The sequence below is a fragment of the Anabrus simplex genome, chromosome 13 (assembly GCF_040414725.1).
Source record: "Anabrus simplex isolate iqAnaSimp1 chromosome 13, ASM4041472v1, whole genome shotgun sequence".
Taxonomy (NCBI): domain Eukaryota; kingdom Metazoa; phylum Arthropoda; class Insecta; order Orthoptera; family Tettigoniidae; genus Anabrus; species Anabrus simplex.
Window position 1 is genome coordinate 74,873,714 of NC_090277.1, and position 21,866 is coordinate 74,895,579.

General features: G+C 40.6%; 1 protein-coding gene across 1 annotated transcript in view; it reads right to left on the bottom strand.

The window, feature by feature from the left end:
* Window positions 1-18,619, bottom strand: part of LOC136884946 (uncharacterized) — a 535,891-nt gene extending 517,272 nt beyond the window's left edge. The window contains exons 1-2 of the mRNA XM_068230060.1: window positions 18,413-18,619; window positions 17,648-17,807 (exon numbers count right to left, since the gene is read on the bottom strand). Coding sequence (XP_068086161.1) covers window positions 17,648-17,807; window positions 18,413-18,619 — 367 coding nt within the window. The remainder of the gene's footprint in view (window positions 1-17,647; window positions 17,808-18,412) is intronic.
* Between the last annotated feature and the right edge of the window lie 3,247 nt (window positions 18,620-21,866).

Sequence of the window (21,866 nt, forward strand, 5' to 3'; positions counted from 1 at the left end):
TCGCCGAAAGATAAAGTGACCCGCTTGAGATACGGGCGTGTTTCTGGCGATTTATTAAACTGAACAGTAAAGCAGCAAGGAAAAGGTTGTCGCTACATAAAGACTGAGATCTTGTATAAATTAATTAATAATGTTATTGGTTTTATATCCCACGGTTTTGGGAGACGCCGAGGTGCCGGAATTTTGTCCCACAGGTTTTATTTTGCATGCTAGTGTCAAGTTAATATCCGAAGGCTAACTCCTTAGCCGTCCAAGCCACTCAGACCGGCAATTAACAGGAACGATTTTGAAAAAAACTGAATTTCGATTCTTCTGCCAGAAATAATATAACATTTTCTGGGTAGTCGAAGTAACTTAACATGATACATAACGGATTGCTATAGTTTATGAGTTAAGAAAACGCACTTACTTTAAGTTGTTAGCACGAAAGTAATCGCTTGTAGACTGGAGAAGACAGGACATCAGTGTTTGAGAGCTATAAAGAAGATGAACCGGACATCGACTTACCTGCAAAGAAAGAACAACATTTATTAGAGAACTAGAAACAAGGTTTAAATCTAGAACAGATCTAAAATGACAATGATAGAGAACAAACTCAAAATCAAACCATGAATGTACAGATTTGTTTTGTGTATATTTTTGTTTAATGTTGTGCAGTTATGAATAAATTCTGAAATTTTACTTGTCCAGACAAGGGCATTGTGTATTTTAAGTAAATCGGTTATGACGGCGCAGTGTTGCCCTCTCTCTATGAAGCTCTCTGTTACGACTGTTGTGAAACCGTATACTGTACAGAGTGAGTTTAGGAAGTTCGATAGCAGAGAGGATATAGAAATTACAGACAACTTATGTTTAGTCATCTTCAAAGTTCTGTCAGTTCGCGTCAATACATTTTTCGCCGGAAACTGGCAGCAAAGGCGTGGTTTGGAACAGAAAAACTCAACGGAAATATCCGACGTTAAAATAGTGCTTGGTTGCCCAAGTAGATCGATACTATGAGGGATGAATATGCACACAATGCATTTCGGCGATTTCTTTCGTGTCAACCAAGTACCTTTTTGATATGTTTTGCGGTATCTGGTTCTTCCTTGATTCCTTCAGAAATTCCTTGACGGTGGCATGGAACAATGAATGTGACACGCGCTCGGCTAAGAGTAAAACAACCTTCGTTGAAGTGAAAGAGCTTGTCAAACGCGCGCACACCTCAAAGGTTACTCGCATCTCTCATTACCGGAGTGAACACTTCCTGCTGCGAATGGCACAACTCGGCATTGTCGAATGCTTACAGCTTGTGGTTACATCAACTGAATTTACAGTTAGACAAAGGCGTCACGTACGACTACTGTGGGGAACATAACTTGGATACAACACAGAGCAAACCCTTAGGCTATGCAACAAGGTCTAGCGTGTCGCCAGGCCTGCATAATTAACGGAACTGAAATATATTTTTATAAACATGAAATATTTTATTCATAACATCATCCATATACATAAAAAAGTGAAATTCAAGACGCGTGTGGCCTCCGTCACCGCGCGCAGATATTTTTCGCTGGACGCCATTTAAACTGCGTGCGTGTCAATTTCGACGTTCTGTTTTACTCTAACATAAAAGTGAACACACTTCGGCTCAAATACCAAGTGAGTTCGCCGTACGGTTAGGGTGGCGCAGCTATGATCTGAATTCAGGAGATAGTGGATTCGAACCCCACTGACGGCATGCCGGCATCCCTGAAGATGGTTTTCCAGGTTTCCAATTGTTCATACCAGTCAAATGTTCGGGTTGTATCTTGATTACGACCACGGTCGCTTCCTTCCCATTCCTAGCCCTCGTCCAACAAGGAGTGCCTCGATCGTGCCGGGAAATCAAAGTGGCATCACAACTCTCGCAAAACGCAGGATAGAACCGAAACGTCCTTGCGAGTGGACGAAATTATCCTGGAAACCGAAACTCAACATTAGTTCGAATCCAAGATACAGCCGTTCTGATACGAGAATTTATTTACGTAACAGCTACGGAAAATGATCATTTGTGTTACGAGTGAAAAGTTCCGAAACGAGTAATGTAAATATACCACTTTAGCGGCTATTTGTAAATATTTCATTTGATATTACTGCGTAATTCCCTTCTTTCCGAACTGAAAAAAGAGTGCGGAAAAGGCCACTTTACCGTAATGTAATCTTTCAGCACTCACTGGAGTACAGAAAACCGAGCTCGATAGCTGCAGTCGCTTAAGTGCGGCCAGTATCCAGTAATCGGGAGATAGTCGGTTCGAGCCCCACTGTCGGCTGCCCTGAACATTGTTTTCCGTGGTTTCCCATTTTAACACCAGGCAAATACCGGGGCTGTACCTTAATTAAGACCACGGCCGCTTCCTTCCATTTCCTAGGCCTTTCCTATCCCATCGTCGCCGTAAAACATATCTGTGTTGGTGCGACGTAAAGCAAAAAAAAAAAAAGATTGCGGAAATTGCCACTTTACCGTATTGTAGTTACTTTCAGTACTGTTTGGTTAGAAATCGTCTCTGAATAGTTGACGTCCGATTCACAGTAATGTGAGCAAGGACAGTCAGAGATTATGAATCAGCGAACACGAAATTTAATCTTTTTTAGAATTGTTTTTTCACCTGACTGCAGCACCCATCTACACCAAAACTGGCGTCTCTGCATTCCCAGCTCGGGTAATCTACTGCCATCACCATTTTCGGTATTGACTACCTTAATACGTCTCCGACAGATGAATACCACTAAGTTGGTATTACATTAATTAATCCAGGACCGGATGACAATGTTTGCGACTCTGGCTGCTTAGTGGACTGACTGTTCACTGCTTCAAATAAAGTTAATTTTTATGTTTCGTTACCAAATAACTCCAGGTTAACACCTCCTATTATTATATCAGCACACAAACAACAAGAAATATCACAGCACGACGCAATACAATAGTCAATATTTAGAGCTCAGGTGTTTAGGGTTATGTATCTTAAAATGCTGGGGCTGTACCTTGATTAAGGTCACGGTAGTTTTCTTCCCATTCGTAGCATTTTCATATCCCTGTATGGTGCGCCGTAAAGCAAATTGAAAACAATAAAAATAAAGGTCGATCATACTCTAGCCCGAACAACAGTTGTGCAATGAGATTTTCATACGCATCAGGGGCACGCTGCTAGAGCACCTTGAAGTTATGTTACTAATAATAAATATTATTTATTTTACATCGGAGTTCGTTTACGTGCCAGTAAATTTACGGTCGAGAGGCTGACGTATTTGAGCACCTTCAAATACCAGCAGACTGAGCCAGGATCGAACCTGGCAAGTTGGTGTCTGAGGCACTCAATCCCGGCAGTTATGTTACTCTCGTTACATTATGGAAGAGCGGGCTAAACATTGGGGATCTATGAATGAGAGCGCTGTGCTAGACTACCACACTTTTTTTTGGTTAAATTCCAACCATCACAGTAGTTATTGTTCCTGTACTTGCCTTTGTTACCACATGCTGTGCTTACTACCTTTCTATGATCCAAATCTTCTCTTTGTGCCTGTTCATTCCTATAAATAAAACATCAGATAGTCGTTATGTTATAAACCAGGCCATAACCCTCTCTTTGTTTGCCAGGGGCTCTTCTCTATGGATACAGAACAAATACAAACACGCGTCTGATCAGAAATGAATCCCGCTCAAAAGAGGATAACAGACGAAGCTGTACAGAACGTATTATGTGGAAGATTTGCGTATCGTTTACTTTTCTCTCCATGTTTTGCAGTTGGCTGAACTGCAGCTCTCTCGTGAGAGGCAGCACAGTGAAAGAATTACAATGCTTGCGTATAGCAAAGCTAATAAGAGGTGTTCTTGTTTCATCCGGTAGGATGTGAGTGTACGAGAGACTTCTGCGGTGCTGTGCAAGCCTACCATTCTTTTAGTATTAAATTTCAATCATCACAGTAGAGTTAGTAAAAAATACACTAGAGGTAGCAGCGGCGCCACCGTCTACGAGAGAACTATTGCAGCGAGCGGAGCTTGTTAAAGTCTCAGCTGTTTGGCAAGAAACTCGCTCCGGTATACTCATCAATGCAAATAGGGGACTTTTAAAACTGTGTGGATATTGATATGGTTTAAAATTCTTACATGTAAACATTTTCAGAGACTACAGTATACTTCCGACGTTTCTCGCCGGTAGAAATAAAGCCAAAAAAGAAGAACTACAGGACGAATGCTTTATAAGAGAGGACGGTGCTCAATTGCAGTTGAGTAAACAAAATGAATTTACTGTTCATATTGAGTCTTCTAACAACATATTTTAAAATGGGGGCACAATTCTGCTCAACGACCGAAAATATTCCCTGTCGTACGATTCGAATAAGCGAGTTTTTATTCCTAAAAGCGTTGGCGAAAATTTACAGCAAAGTAGACAAAATATTGTCATCGACAGTTAAGGCCCTTGCTTTCTGAGCGCAAGTTGGCAGGTTCGATCCTAGCTCATTCCGGTGATAATTTGGTGCTCAAATATGTTAGCCCCGTGTCGGAAATATGCGGGCACGCAAAAGAACTCCCATGGGAAAAAACATTTCACCACCTCGGCTTCTCCGAAAACCGTAAAAATAATTAGTGGGACGTTATTATTATTATTATTATTATTATTATTATTATTATTATTATTATCAACATCATCATTGTCCGCTGTTTTCTAAGCGTGATTACAAGTGGAAATATGATACTCGGTTGTGGTTTCAGTCTGTTATAGAGTTCTTATTTACCTTTTCGTGAAATGTTTGATTTCTTTTAATGGGAAGTTAGAGTGGTAAATTATATGATTGAAGAGAACCGAAAAATCTTTACAACCATGTTTTGTTTGTTTTGAATTCGGTTTACGTCGCACCGACGTGGACAGGTGTTATGGCTACGATGGGATAGTAATGGGCTATGAGTGGGAAGGAACCGGCCGCAGCCTAAATTATGGTACAGCCCTAGCTTTTGTCTGGTGTAAAAATGGTATACCACGGAAAACCATCTTCAGGGCTATCGACAGTGGAGTTCGAACCCAGTATTTCCCGAATGCAAGCTCACAGCTACGCGGCCCAAATCCCGCAACAACTCGCTCGGTATCGTGCACATCAGTGGCATTACAAGAAAGGGAATTAAATACATCAGGTTAACCTCTTAACAATGAGAAGCCAAATTTATACCTGTCAATATAATCAGCGCTGTAAGAGATATGTTGAGAAATCAACATGACTGCCTGATTATAATGAAGACAAACAGTGTACCAACCAATTGGCTACGAAACAAAATTGTCTCTGTTGACCTACTTATCTTTTTTTAAATATTAAATTTGCTTTATGTCGCACCGACAGAGATATTTCCTATGGCGACTATGGGATAGAAGAGGCCTAGGAATGGGGAGGAAGCGGCCGTGGCCTTAACTAAGGTACAGCCCCAGCAATTGCCTGGTGTGAAAATGGGAAACCACGTAAAACCATCTTCAGCGTTGCCAACAGTGGAGCTCGAACTCACTATCTCCCGGATGCAAGATCACAGCTGCGCGCCCCAAACCGTACGGCCAACTCGCCCGGTAAACCTACTTCTAACATTGGGCTCATGCATGTATGATATGCCAACACGATGTATACATAGACCTATATTCGTATTCGTATACTCATTCACTGTATTTTCTGGATAATCGCTTTCAAAGACTTTGCCATTCAGTGAAAGAAAAATGTCTTTCATTATATTTCCTAAAACATTAATTTCAGTCCTCATGGTAAAGTCCAAAGAATCTTCTTCATGCCAACAGGGAAGGAAACCGAGAAATCAGCGGAAGTAGGCAAATCCATATGACGATAAGTGTCACACAAATTATTATTTTATTCGCACGAAAATTAATTTCAAATATACATACTTGTGCAGTGATACGCCATTGCCCGTTATGAACCTCCCTGTGCAGCCATACGCTGCCTAGGAGTCTGACATTTTCCTTAAGAGAAGTATAATACTTCAATTTATTGAGAAACTCCAGTAGGGACGGTGCCAAACAATCCAGCTTTTGCCATACAGCGCACTCGTTCAACTTCGAACGCGACTGCAGCGCCAGTGCTACCTCTAGTGTATCATTTACTAACTCTATGAGTGTGACCACATGGCTTTCTGTCTGAATGTACCTTAATGTCACGGCCGCTTCCCTCGCGATCCTACCCGTTTCCTATTCCAGCATTCCCGTTAAGACGTACCAAATACAGGATGTATTAAAAAATCAATACTCCAACGTCTGGAGATGATTAGTGACCGAAACAAACTTTCTTTAGCAAATAACGATGGGTCTGAAACTAATTACTCTACCTGCACAACGGTTACGCTATGAGGTTTGCATAAACATTAGGGGTACGGCCCATCAGAACGACTGCTGTTCGGAGCTCACTTAGTTAATCAGCTGAGGAATTTGACCACCGGAATCGCAGCGCCAGCCAGTCTAATTGAAGCGTAGCAGTATCTGCAATCCTAAAAACATTGTCTGGAGCGTGGCATTGTATGGAAGTGAAACACGAACGATAACTAGCTGAGAAAGAGAATAGAAGCTTTTGAAATGCGGTGTTACAGAAGAATGCTGAAGGTAAGATGGATAGATCGAATCACGAATCAAGACATACTGAATCGAATTGGTGAGACTAGATCGATTTGGCTAAATTTGAGAACGGTCGGGGTATGAATATGGCAAGCAGATTAGAGCAGTAACAGGATGCAGTAGTTACGTAGAAATGAAGAGGTTAGCACAGGATAGGGTGCCATTGAGAGCTGCATCAAATCAGTCTATGGACAGATGACTCAAACAACAACAACAACAACAACAACAACAACAACAACAACAACAACAATATGAACAACTATCACCTAAATGGTAGGAAGTTCAAATAAGTCTACGCTAAGTACCTGAGGCCGTGGATTATTATTATTATTATTAATATTATTATTGTTATTATTATCTATATATTAAGAGAGTTTATTAAAACAGATTTGGCAAGTCCGTCCGTTCTACTGGACCGATATGATTCATTTGTTTTTCATTCTCTCCGGAATTACCTGCCGGTGAATTGTGGGGCATTGACAAGTCTCTTAAGTTGAGCGAATTTTGAGAAATTATAATAGGCAATGTAGACCCACGGTTTATCTCACATTGTGGTACCACCCACAGATAACACAGACCCATGATCTTTCTCGCATAAAGGCACTACTCACAGGAAATGCAGACCCATGGTGGTCCATGCATAGTGGTACTATTCACCGACAACGCACAATCCCGTGGTGATTTTCACATAATGGCACTGTTCACAGGTAATGCAGACCCGTTCGGAATACAGGGGAACCAATAAACCGTGGGTGTATCCTTCGTTTGTGACCCACACCCACAGGGATCTAGATAATTTCAGTTTTTCTACTGCCTTTATGGACGTCGTTCATTGTCCGCAACAAGCTATTCTCCATTCAGCAGTCCAGATTGTAACGTGACCTTGAAAATGAGCATTTTTCTTTACTGAAATCTCCCTCTCTGAATAGTTGTAGCCAGATTATGCATGAATTGACTAAATATTTATTTCTTCTTAACAGATCATTCCCCCCAATTAAATTACACGAGTTAGTACCAAGTAATTACTGTAAAACAGATTCCCCTGCAGTATTATCGCTAGTGGATTTAAATTCCCCTAGTGGCATTAGTATTCTCCCCTTACCGAACAGACTGAAGTCCTACATGACCAGTAAGGGACGTAAATCCTCCCGATTATGCAATCTTTTATACATGAATGCTATGGGGGAATCTTTCGTTCGTTAGTTAGAAAGGCAATGCGTAGCATTAACCAATGAAAGCCGAAGTTCAGTTTTATGAACCGTCCTAAGGTCTAAAATACGTGCCTATTTCAAAATTCTTGTATACTTTTATCAAAATCTAGTGCGATTAACGATTTGAAAATTTTATCTGTATAAATATCGTAACGACAATTTTGATGAAGTTTTCTTTCAGTTATCTGTTTCAGGCGTAATAATGATCACCTGCTTATCTTTTAACTTTGGTGTCTGTCTGTTTGTCCGAGTTCTTATAACATGAGAACTACTGGAGATATTTTAATCATACTTCATATTTAATATCGACCTGTCCACAGGTAGGTTTTACAGTCCACAAAATTTCAAATTCCCGAAAATGACTGGGGGTTTGCACAAAACCGTCACCGTGATTTGGAAGTTCCACAAAATATACACAACTCATCATAATCGACATCTACCATCCTCAATGGAAATCAATTTCTAAACCTTTCTTCTCATGTGCATATTTTAGGCATGAGTATTAATGAGGGGGATATCATTAATTGACGGTTCATCGGACTTAGCTCAAAAAGGGGTACAAGGGGATTGTGTTTTCAGGTGCATGTGACGTCAAGGTATCATGTAAAGTTAGCGTTTATAGGAAGATTATTCCCAATAAATTATATATTTGTTAAATTTGGTCTATCCAAATACTGTGCATAACGTTTAACGATATGTTATTGCCGTTATGTTGTGCATGCATCGTACAATGTAAATAATGGAGATGCTTATGACATTTTGGATTTTTAGTCCAAGTCCCATGGAACTCTTAGTGTGTGTCCTTTCAAGCTGGGTTAACAGGAATAACTGAAGAGTCATTTTACTCTCTTCGATTGAATGGATAACAAAGGAAGTTATCATCAACGATGGGTTTCATGAGTCTTCACCTATAGCGCCACTACAGTGGTCAGAGAACCAGCAATGTTTTACCGAGAATCAAGTAGAATTTCGCACAACTTCGGAACAGACACTGTAACTCTATAATCATCCTCATTCATTCTCGACTTCGTTCATCTTTATCATAATTCACGTTTAACATGTCGCCTAAAGGTTTGAATACTGCCATGTCAATTCGCATAAATTCATGAAGAAAATCTTTATTCCATTACAAATTCCCGGGCGAAGAACGGGTACAAATGCTAGTCTGTAATAATTAGGGTTATTTGCCGAAACCAAATAATTTTTGTATGCATTTTTAGAAGTACAACATTTGAACATAAAATATGCCAAAACTACTTTCATTTCTTTTATGTATTAGTGATATAGAAAAGTCTCCGTTTGGTTCGGTGTTAAGTATTTTCTATCTTGCATTATGGTTCCGGGACTTTGACACTAAGAGAGAACACGACCAAAAAAGTTCGGTTCTTTGAGATGTGGTCCTGCCGACACCTGCTCGGAAGATCATGGGTTGACAGAATACGTAACAACGCCTGAACAAAGAGATAGACGTAAAAAATAAGAATCCTGAGTACTTTGGCCATATCATACAAATTATAAATATAGACTTATTCATCTTATCTTATAACGTAAAATTGAAGAAAGGAGAAGTAGGGGAAGACGGACAATATCTTGGGTACGGAATCTACGTAAATAGCATGGGCTCAGTACTCCTTTCCGAGTTGCTGAGAACACGAACCAGATCGCCTTGATGACAGCCGACAAGTGAGGATATGGTACAAGAAAAGGCAATACAATAAAACGATATCAGAACTTTCCATGATTACCAACATGCAGATTCCTCTTTACTGAGTAGGACGGAAGCGAGTTCAAAAATTATAGACTCAAGTGTAAAACTCTGTAAAAGTGGGCGTTTCCTTCTTAAGTGCACCTTCGCAACTAAACTAACGGCGGATCGAGAAGGCAGTGACTGATGATGTTCGCGAGTAAATACCTTGCTCAAGTTTTGGTATTTAATAGATGTTCATAATCGTTACATTAGTGTAAGAGTGATCAGAAGTAAATATTTAGATCACCTACTACATTCTTGTAAGTAAGATACCTGACATTATTTCCGTGGTCCTTGTGTGAAGTGACGAACTATAGAGATAACCTAAAACCCTTTGTTGACCCACTCAAAATGGCCACCTCTTTTGATAGAGGTCGGCATTTATCGAATTCAATGAATGAAAAAATCAATGATATTTTTCCTCAACAGACACCATGCAAGCCAACAAATAATAATAACAACACCGTAAATAACCCTCCACATCCTAACAGTGCATCAGGTAACCAAATGACAACCGTCACAAGTAGGCCTAGTAACGAACGTAATTCAAGGTTAAGCTATTCTGCTGCAATACAGTCGTACCCCTCCAAAGATCAAGCTATTGTAATCGAATCTCATGACGGGATCAGTATCAAGGATTATGTGCTAGCTATAGGTAAACTTACAACCCCTAGCAACATTCGGTTTGTTTCACGTATATCGAACGGAAGGATATGCATCTTTCTCTCTAGTAAGAAAAATGTCGAAGATCTGATATTGACAAACCCTAAGATCTTAATAAACAATGTATCACTGGAAATACGACCCCTTCTAACAAAAAACAAGCGTATTATATTATCCAACGTCTGTCCTGTGATCCCAAACTATGTTATTGAAGAGGAATTGTTAAAACTCGGTGTGAAAATCATGTCTAGGATTACCCCAATCAGAGCAAGTTTGTCAATTCCTGGATTCTCCCACATTTTAAGCTTTCGAAGACAAATGTACATTCAGAATGAAGACTTTGATAAACTCCCCGAATCCCTTCATCTCGAATACGATGGTACAAACTACTGGATCTACCTATCATCTGACTCACCCACTTGTTTTCTTTGCCTTACCGAAGGACATCTGGCCAAAGATTGTCCTAACAACGTATCACTTCCAAAAGATGAATCCTCTTCCAATAATTTTCCTCAGCTCCAAGAGATTTCACAGAAGTCACAGGTCGAAAACCCCAAAACAGACATCGGTACTTCTAGCTCACTCCCAAAAGATAGGCTTATTCAAGAAGCCACTTCAATGACAAACCCTGACTTAGCACTTAGCCAAGTCTGTAATGATCCTCCCTCCTCCAGAATTCAAACTGAGAGAGAAATTGCAGCACCTATGGAAACACACGCCACCCCTACAACAGTGAATTTTCCTGGATGTAAAAGGCCAATTTCACTAGCTAGCAGTGAAACAACTAATCCAAATCCTCCTGATGGAAACAAATACATACTGGCCTCTCCTGAACAAATAGAAAACCGTAAGACAAATCACACTTCCAAGAAACCCAAGACAGACACGCAAAAATCAATAAGTGATATGCTCCTGCCAGTAAAACAAGTTTTGGAAGCCGACCCATCAATATTCCCCCTCAGCTACCTACAGCTCCAGTCCTTCTTTGAAAATACAGTTGGTGCCAAGGACATATCAGAAATTGCTTCAAACTACACACAAGACTTAGAAGGTCTTGCTAAAGCCCTTCAAAAACTCTATCCTTACTATACCGATAAAAGCATAAAAAACAAAAGCACTCGAATAGTAAAAAAACTACTGAAATCCGCCAGTCAAAGTGAAGACCCAACGCATATCAATGTAACGCCAGACTATTCCAGCGACGACAATTCCTTCCCAGTATAACAATGGAGATAAACCTCGTTCTGCTTTAGATCATTATTATGGCAACATTACTCCAATGGAATCTTAACAGTTATCGATCACAGTTAGAATATCTACAACTCCTAATAAACAAACACCAACCATCTGTTATCTGTCTCCAAGAAACAAACTTTCAGAACGACTTTGCTGCCAATCTAAGACTCTACAGTGTCTACCACAAAAATAGAACTAATGTGAATCATGCGAGTGGAGGAGTAGCTACTTATATCAAAAACAATATCTATGCAAAGGACATTACTGTTAACACTAATTTGGAAGCTGTAGCAATTTCAGTCCATCTACCACCTTCTCTATGTATCTGCAATGTTTATATGCCAAACAGTTATTTGTTTCAAGGTGACGATCTACGAAACCTTATCCACCAACTACCTAAACCATTCATCCTAGTAGGCGACTTCAACAGCCACAACACGTTATGGGGTAGCCATAGTTCTGATGCAAGAGGAAAAGAGATAGAAAAGATACTTGATGAATTTGATTTAATTCTAATGAACTCTACTGCTCCAACTCGCTTTGACATAGCCCACGGCACCTGTAGTAGTATAGACCTAACCATCTGCACACCGGACGTAGCAACCCTTTTCAACTGGTCTGTTTATTCAACACTCCAAGGAAATAGTGACCACTTCCCGATACTAATCAATAATGAAAATTCTTCTGTCAACTCCTCATTTATTAACAACTCCAAATGGAACTTAAATAAGGCAGATTGGACGAAATTTAGGCAGACAGTCAATAATCACTTAAAAGACTTAACCCCTCCAAATGATTTCCCTTCTAAGCACATAAATATCATTGTTCAAGATTTCACAGAAGTTCTTGTTAAATCTGCAGACATTAGTGTTCCAAAAGTAACCTCAAACTCCTTTAAGAAAACAGTACCTTGGTGGAATGACACTTGTAAGGAGGCTATTAAGAATAAGAATCGTGCTTTCTACCTCTACAAAAGAAAACTCACACCTGAAAATAAAGCCCAATTTCAGAAATATAGAGCAATCGCTCGAAAAGAAATTAAACTCAGCAAAAAGAATTCATGGCTATCATTTGTCTCCTCGCTAAGTTCCCAAACCCCACAAAAGGAAATGTGGAATAAACTTCAAAGAATAAATGGCAAATATAATCACTTCTACATTACTTCCCTCAGAAACTCTGTTGATGGAACCTTCATAAACAAACCTCAAAACATCGCTGATAGATTAGCTGACACATTTGCCGAGATCTCTAGTGACAAAAATTATGATCCTGAATTTCTCCATACAAAGAAATCCAGTGAATCCGTTGATCTAAGGAAAGCTATCTCTGACCCTAACTATAATCTAAACGATACTTTTCAACTGCATGAAATAATTACTGAACTTGACAAATGTGGCAAATCTAGTCCTGGCCCAGATACGGTCCCTTATGAATTTCTAAAACAGCTTCCACTAAGTGCAATAAATTATCTTCTGGCCATTTTCAACCACATATGGAGCTCTATGACATTTCCTGACCAATGGCGAAATGCCATTGTAGTTCCAATACCCAAACCAGGGAAAGACAACTCAATTGCAGAAAATTATCGCCCTATTGCTTTAACTAATGCGATGTGTAAACTCATGGAGAAAATAGTCAACAAAAGATTACGCTGGTATCTCGAGCACATAACTTTCTTTAGTAATGTGCAAAACGGGTTCCCTAAAGCACACTCCACAACAGACACTTTGATAAGTCTGGAATCTGAAATACAGGAAGCGTTTCTCAATAACCAACACCTAATAGCAGTCAGTTTAGATATTAATAAGGCATATGACATGGTATGGAAAGACTATGTAATCAAAGTTCTAATGACACATAATATATCTGGAAATATCCTATATTTCATTTATAATTTTCTCCAAATGCGCCGAATTCAAGTTAGAGTAAATGGAATGCTGTCAAAGGAAGTAGTAATCAACAATGGAGTCCCACAAGGATCAGTTATCAGTGTAACACTGTTTCTTGTGGCAATTAATGGCATAGTCTCTAACATCCACTCACCAGTTAAGTGTTGCCTTTTTGCTGACGATTTGATAATCTTCTGCCCAGGGAAAAACATTACAACGACTCAACTCCTATTACAAGAATCAATTGTAAATATTCAAAACTGGACTAAAACCACAGGATTCAAATTTTCTAAAACTAAAACCAAATGTATTCTCTTCTCCAAAAATAAACATACTATCGCTAACCCTGAATTATATATGGAAGACCATAAAATTGAATCAGTTAAAACTATTAAAATTCTAGGACTTCTATTTGATAACAAGCTCACCTGGACCCCATACCTTAAAAATCTTAAAGACGAGTGTCAAAGAAGAATGAATATCATGAAAATTCTCTCAGCAAAAAACTGGGGAGCAGACTACCATGTCCTAATGAACACATACAGAGCCACAATCAGAGCCAAACTGGATTATGGCAGTATAGTATATTGTTCTGCCAGACCATCTACTCTTAAGATCCTTGATACCATCCAATATTCAGCTCTTCGAATTGCCCTAGGAGCCCACCGCACCAGCCCCATAGCTAGTATAGAGATTGAAGCCAACGAACCACCACTTGAAATCAGACGTAAACAGCTGAGTTTGACATACGCACTCAAGATAGCTGGTACAAGTAACCAACACTTGAAAAACACCTAATTTCAAAGAGACATAAAGGAAAACTAACTGGATCTCAACCCCAACCCTTTAACATCAGAATATCCAATCTTCTCAAAGAAATAAACCTCAGCCTTCCACCCATTTTATTTCCACACAACTCACTAGATACCCCTCCATGGAAAACTCATTTGCCTCCAGTCAACTGGGAATTGAACAACAATCTTAAAGCTCAAACTGACACAGCAAAATTCCAACAGTTATTTAATGAAATTTGTAATAGATACTCATCATATAGTGCAATTTATACTGATGGATCAAAATTCAATGAAAGAAATGGTTGTGCAGTGAAATATAAAGACTATAGTAAGCTATACAGATTACCAGATCTTTTCACAGTGTTTACAAGTGAACTGTATGCTCTTAAACAGGCCATGATTCATATTTCAAAAGCAAGCTACAACAACTCATTCATAATATTCTCTGATTCCAAAAGTGCATTAACTTCAATACAAAATCCATCAACAACACACCTACTTGTTAAAGAAATTCAAATGCTGTACCACAAGATCAAGATCGCAGGAAAAAATGTTATTTTTATGTGGATCCCATCTCACAGAGGAATACCAGGCAATGAATCAGTTGATCAAGCAGCAAAAGAAGCTACTAGTCTCCCAATCAACGACCGTCAAATTGCCACGCCACATTCTGATATCATCGCTTATATCAAAATCAAACTACACGAACAATGGAAAATGAACTGGCTTAAAACTTCCACTAGCAACCTCCAAAAAATTAAAATGATATTTACAAGAACATATCCTCTCCAAAACCTCACCAGACATGAACAAGTCTTAATCTCCCGACTAAGGATAGGACATACGAAGATCACCCACAACTATCTCCTAGAAAAGAAACAACCTCCCACCTGCAGCAAATGTAACTGCTCTCTCACTGTCAAGCATATCATCTCAGAATGTCAACTGTATGACCATTGGCGCCAACACCACAACATACCTAAAGGAATGGAACTGACACTGTCTTCTCCAGCACTGAGTCATCAAGTCATCAACTTCCTCAAAGACACTGGCTTGCACTCCAAAATGTAATTACATTATACTTATTTTTTCTTTACATTTTTATAATTACAGTATTATTATTATTATTATTATTACCATTATTCTGTAATCATATGTAAGAGTCGCGATAAGACCTTGGAGTTAAAGCGACTATAAACAACCCTAATAAAAAAATAAAAAAATAAACTAAAAAAAAAAAACTAACTTTTCAAACTTTGTGTGTTCTGTAGATTGTAAATAATATCTAAGTACGCCAAAAATTTCCATTTCTGTTTTTTTTTTCGTAGTTTAACGCAATTTTGCAAATGTTTCGAGGTCTTAGGTACTGAATATTTTGCTAAATTCTATATATATATATATATATATATATATAATAATAATGTTTAGATGCTATTTGCGATGGTAACTGTGTTTGTTTGTCAAAAATTAGGACGGAATTCAAGAAGACTGTGATTCTGTAATATCCTACTATTTTTCTCATACCTTCAATAGTACAAATTTAGTAGTTGTGGACAGATAAGGCAGAAATGATTCGGGCTTGCAACCTGACACGAGGTGATCCTCACAATGAAAATCCGCAGCCTGTTTCCTGACATTCGGCTCGGTCAGGAATGGAATGAAGCTCCCATCTAGCGGCGAGGATAGGAATTGTGCCGGCTGCCCAAGCCAGTCGCACTCCTCTAGGATAATTAATAATGACTGAAATGAAATGAAATTGGAGAGTGTTGCTGGAATGAACGATGGCCGGGAAAAACAAGAGTACCTAGAGAAAAACCCTGTCCCGCCTTCGCTTTGTCCAGCACAAATCTCACATGCAGTGAGCGGGATCTGAACTACGGACCTCGGCGCGGTGCTTACTGAGCCACGGAGACTGAGGTGAACCTCACGTAGCCCACAAAGTGTCTGACTGTACATGCAAGCACAGAAATGGTGTCCCGACGTAAACAATCAACACTGCCCCACTCCAGTACTGAAAGGTGGCGAGGGAGTGAAGGGGTAGTGTCGAAGGCCACTCCAGTACCGAGAAAGAGGGGAGGGAGAGAACGGGTAGTGCTGAATGCAGGGTGTGTGTATTGCTATACATCCACCACTGTGCCCATTTCAATAACAACAGTCTTGTAGCGGGCTGTCTACCTGCAGCAATGCTTTAAGCGTGGAGGTGGGGGTATACCATGTTTTGTTTATACCGGGAAACCATTTCTGTGCTCGCATGTACGTTCAATACTCACTGTCTGCGCGTCGTCACGTACGGGTGAGGTGGTTTGTTGGCACAGTGAAGTTCTCGCACCGTTCATTTTTAACAACACGTGGAGAGGATTCGGGTGATATTAAACGTCGTGGGTGTTGCTGACATTAGAACACACAACGAAACACAGACAGGTACTCACCGTGTTACGATTCTAGAACAATTCTAGAAACGAAATGATTTCTACCTCATAACACAACGGACTGTGTTCCAGAAATAGAGACGCACTTATAAACAGAAAGAGCGAGCAGGCTGCTTCGGGGTTCGGGTCACGAAGCTATCAGCTTGTATTCGGGAGACTGGGTTCGAACCCCATTGTTGGCAGCACTGAAGATAGTTTCCCATTTGTACACCAAGCAAATGCTGGGGCTGCACTTAAATTAAGGCCACGGTTACTTCCTTCCCACTCACAGCCCTTTCCTAGCGCATCGTCGCCATAAGACCTGTATGTGTCGTTGTGACGGAAGGCAAATTATTTTAAAAAAATAATGTTTCCATACACGAAAGAGAAAAACTTGAGTAAAATAGAATGACAAGATGAGCAGATTTCAACAGAAATAAAGATAAAGGTTTATAGATTTCTAAACATTCTTGAGTGTGATTTGTTAGAATCTGACGGTGTTCTTGCAAGAACGGAACATGTCACTCTGTTTTAATTAACTTGTTTTTCGGTTAGTTTATAGATGTATTTACTAAAATTAGTTTCGGCAGACCGAAAAACCTAAGTTACTTTTACTCCGTATTAAGTAAGATGACCAGTCCAACTAGACACTTTCAAACATCGCTAACAGAAACTAACCATAATGAAACCAGGAAATGGTCCGAAGATGAAGGATTACTGGGCAAACAACAGGAAAGTTCAAGGTGTCAACATCAAAGTAGCCGCAACGCCCACACCAAGTACACCAGAAGCTGCAAACGACAACAACAACAACGAAAAGGACCTAGCTCTGCCAGGTAGCCTGGCGACAACCTCATCAATATTGTGTGATCAGAACCGCTACATCTCTTACAAGACATCTCTCCTCTACTGGACTCACGAAACTGAGTTAACCATATTTGTAGACTCTGTTAAGAATTAAAATCTTTGGACTGACCGGGAATCGAGCCCGAAGCTCCGGGTAAAAACCAAGCACACTATCATTACGAAACACGGTCGACAATTTAAGTACACAATAAAACTAATTTGGGCTTTAAGTACTTTACCTAGTGGGTCCTCGCGATAGACCTCCTCCGCCAAGGAGATGGAGAGTGCCAGGCACGTCACGACCAGGAACCGGACGTGCTGTAGGAGAGCCATGGGACGAGCTGTCACATAGCGAGCGAGCAGGTACACAACACAATACACCCGCTTCCAGTCTGCACTCTAATGTGGAACACGTTCACTCTCTCGTATACTTTGTGTATAGCAATTTTGTTTTGCTTTCTTCGCGCACTATTGTCTTTCCCTAGCTTCGTAAAACACTTTGCACTCGGTCATGCAACACGTTACATAAATTAATTCACTCGTTCACGCAAATATATTTTGTTTAAATTTGTATTTGTTCTATTTTGCACTGCGCTCCACTTTGCAAATAATTACTTTGTATCTGTTGCACTCTTTCACACTTGTTACACAGTAGAACAGAGCAGGTTATCCCCTGTTTCCAGCTTTGTGAAATCGTACCACTTTCCTACAAGCATTAAACGTGCTTCATGTTTTCACTTACACACTCCACCACGGAATAGTAAATACTGCACTCTTTGTTTATTATTTGTACCATTTATAAAAACACAAATATCGCTTGAAAGAATAAGGACAGTGCGCGAATTTTTGATGGAATTTCTGTATTTTGTACTTAAGGTTTAGTTAAGATATTTTAGATGGAATTGTAGTAGACTTGAATGAAATATTCCCTGAGAAATCTTGGAACAGTTTTGTAAGTGACTACATTGACCTTGCGAGAGGCGCACCTGCCATCTGGTTCAGACCATACGAGTTGCAATTTGGAACACGAGCGCACCTGTTATGATCGCCATGCAGATTATTCCTAAGGATAACAAGGTACACTCGTGGATGAGGAGTTGCTCCTCGGCGTCCTGGTATTCCTCGCTGTACTGCTGCACGGACGATGATTCACACATGTCTACCGCGGCGACCGCTGATGGTACACGGCACTCCCAGAGCGGGCTCACCATGCTGCTACTTGCCACGCCACGTCTGAAGCGGTTCGCGACTCCATTGAAACTCGCATGCCTGGCTGGCTGGCTGGTTCAGCGTCAGCAATCACCACAATTTATCTTGGGACAATATTCGAGAGTTTGGCAGTCTTCTTGTTACACTTATATATTAGCGCGCGATGCCAAGGAATGTTTCTCAGCCGAGAGCGGCGCCAGATTCTCAACACAATTTAAAAATAGAACGCGCGCGCATTCACCGCCATGTGTGTTTTATCAGCCTTCTCCTTCCCACTTGTGATAGAGCCTACTCCCCCCAGACAGCGCTTAAAGTTATTATTCCAGCAGGAACAGAAAAGGAAAAGGACTATAAATATTTGGGTTAAACGAAGCTGTTTATTAGGTCACCAGCAGATCTTAGGAATCCTCAGAGTAGTTGTGATCTTTATGGACGGAAATAAGCGAGATATTTCGCTGATAAGTTTACAGATATAAGTTCACATCACGATGCAATTGACCTTCAAACCTAACTCTCTTGAACTTCAGCTTATCGGCAAAAGCGAGGTTGTATTTTAACGTGACTATATCGTGATCATACGGTAGAACCTCCGTGGCTCAGGTGGGAGCACACCGGCCTCTCACCACTCGGTTCCATGGTTCAAATCACGATCAATTCATGTGAGCATTGTGGCAGACAAAGCGGAGGCGGGACAGGTTTTTCTTCGGGTACTCTGGTTTTCCCTGTCAGCTTTCATTCCAGCAACACTCTGTAATGCCATTTCATTTCATCTGTCAGTCAATAATTGCGACAGGCTTCGGCACAATTCCTATCCTTGCCACTAGATGGCAGCTTAATTCACGACATTTAGATACGGTCGAATGACTGGAAGCAGGCTCAGGGTTTTAATTATATAGAGATCATAGCCACAGGATCTCCGGTTTAAAGTGGGAAATCCAAACGATATACCTTTTCATTCCAGAAATCTCATACAATGGCAAAGATACGAACCATGACAGTTTTAGTGAACAGACATTCTGCGGCAGTGTGGGCGTGCGTAACCAAAGTGCCTCAGGGGCGACCCCACCACTCAGACAGAGGAGGTTCGAATCCATTTGGAGCGCCTTCCTCCGAAATCCAAATTGATTCACGGTGATTTCAACGTCCCCGCAAACACCTTGAATGAGCTGAACAAATAAGATAAGAGAGCGCTGATACTGCGCCCACCACGGAAAATGCAGGTATTAGTTAAAAAAAGTAAAGTACATGAAAGTGAGGAAATCTGCTGTTAACAACAATGATGATGTTATTCGCCTTACGTCCCACTACTTTTACGGTTTTCGGAGACGCCTAGGTGCCGGAATTTAGCCCTGCAGGAGTTCTTTTGTGTGCCAGAAAATCTACCGAATACGAGACTGACGTATCTAAATACCTTCAAGTACTACCGGACTGAGCCAGGATCGAACCTGCCTAGTTGGGGTCAGAAGGTCAGCGTCTCAACCGGCGGGCTCCTTTTAGTCGCCTCTTACGACAGGCTTCCCACCACAGCGGGTACTAAGGACACCATTCCCATCGCGGAATTTAATATTTTATTACTTACGAAAATGCTGCCGTTCCGATTCACTCTGAAAGTAAAAACAAGAAATGAAAATTCACTAGATGGTGATTTTATTGAGTCATGCGCATTAGGTCAGCTACCCATCATCATCGGCAATGATACTGTAGATTAGATTGTTTTCTAGCCCGCTCTTTCGTAACGTAGTGAGTTTAACATGACTTCTAGGGGTTCTAATGGGCAGGGCACCTAATTTTTATGCAAACCTCATAGCAGAAGTGTTATCCGGCTGGAGAATTCTTCTGAGCTATACTACTGTATTTATTGTATTCTGAATTGTTATATGAGAATGAAAGGGATTCGAGGCTTAGAAGAATGAAAATTTGGATATGAGAATGGCAAATGCCAAGAAGGGCATGAATATATGAGACTCCCTAGGCCTTGCAAAGCTAATACCGTCACGGTCGAAAGGGAACAAGAAATTAACAAGGGGAAGATGAAAACTTGGAACTTGGCGCAAGTACGTGGAGGCAGTAACAGACACGGTTGAGTTCTAAGGATATTAGCCCCAGGTTAGTTTACCTCTTTTATTCACCTCGTATATCAGACAGCCAGCCCCATGTTGTAGGGGTAGCGTGCCTGCCTCTTACCCGGAGGCCCCGGGTTCGATTCCCGGCCAGGTCAGGGATTTTTACCTGGACCTGAGGGCTGGTTCAAGGTCCACTCAGCCTACGTGATTCGAATTGAGGAACTATCTGACGGTGAGATAGCGGGCCCGGTCTACAAAACCAAAAATAACGGCCGAGAGGATTCGTCGTGCTGACCACACGACACCTCGTAATCTGCAGGCCTTCGGCATGAGCAGCGGTCGCTTGGTAGGCCGAGGCCCTTCACGGGCTGTAGTGCCATGTGGTTTGGTTTGGTTTGCATATCAGACAAGAAATGCAGAGTTTGCTGGTGAGCACAATTCAATAATCTCTGATGTACTCAGGGCTGAATATCCAAGATCAATTCGGGACATAGTACTGCCCAAATTTATGAGGCAGTAATACGTTAGAACGCAAACTAATTTATTAGGAAATGTCGACTGTCCCGCTCTAACGTAATGTAGGGAGAGTAACATAAATCCCAGGGGTTCTGATGGGCAGTACCCCTAAATAATATGAAAATATTTTAACCATAATTGTTGTGCAGGATGACTGCACTTGTTACTCGCTTCAATAAGTTTACATTCTACCCTATTACTGCCTAAAATTCTGCACTGCAGTTAACACACGGACTGACCACAGGGGTAGGCACTCGTTCCACCAACCACACCAATTGCTTCATTAGTTAGGATCAACAACCACGTAATTACGTTAACTCTCGTATTGATGGACAATGTGAACAGTGTTCAATGGTTCAAATATCGAGGCCTCAGTTTATAAAATTTACACCGCAGAACATCCCACCTAAGAGAGAGTTTCACCTTTCGCCAGCTTAAATGTAATAATATTCACACTTTTATGATGATGATGTTTGTTGTTTAAGGGGGCCTAACAGCTAGGTCATCGTCCCATAATGGTACGAGGTGCAACGAAATGAAACGATAACGATAATTAAACTTAGAAATGTACACACTGACTAAAATCTAAAACGAATGATAAAAGAATGACCATGAATTCGAAACAATCCACGGATCCAATTCACACTGCCGTATTTTCTGAGATGATGCT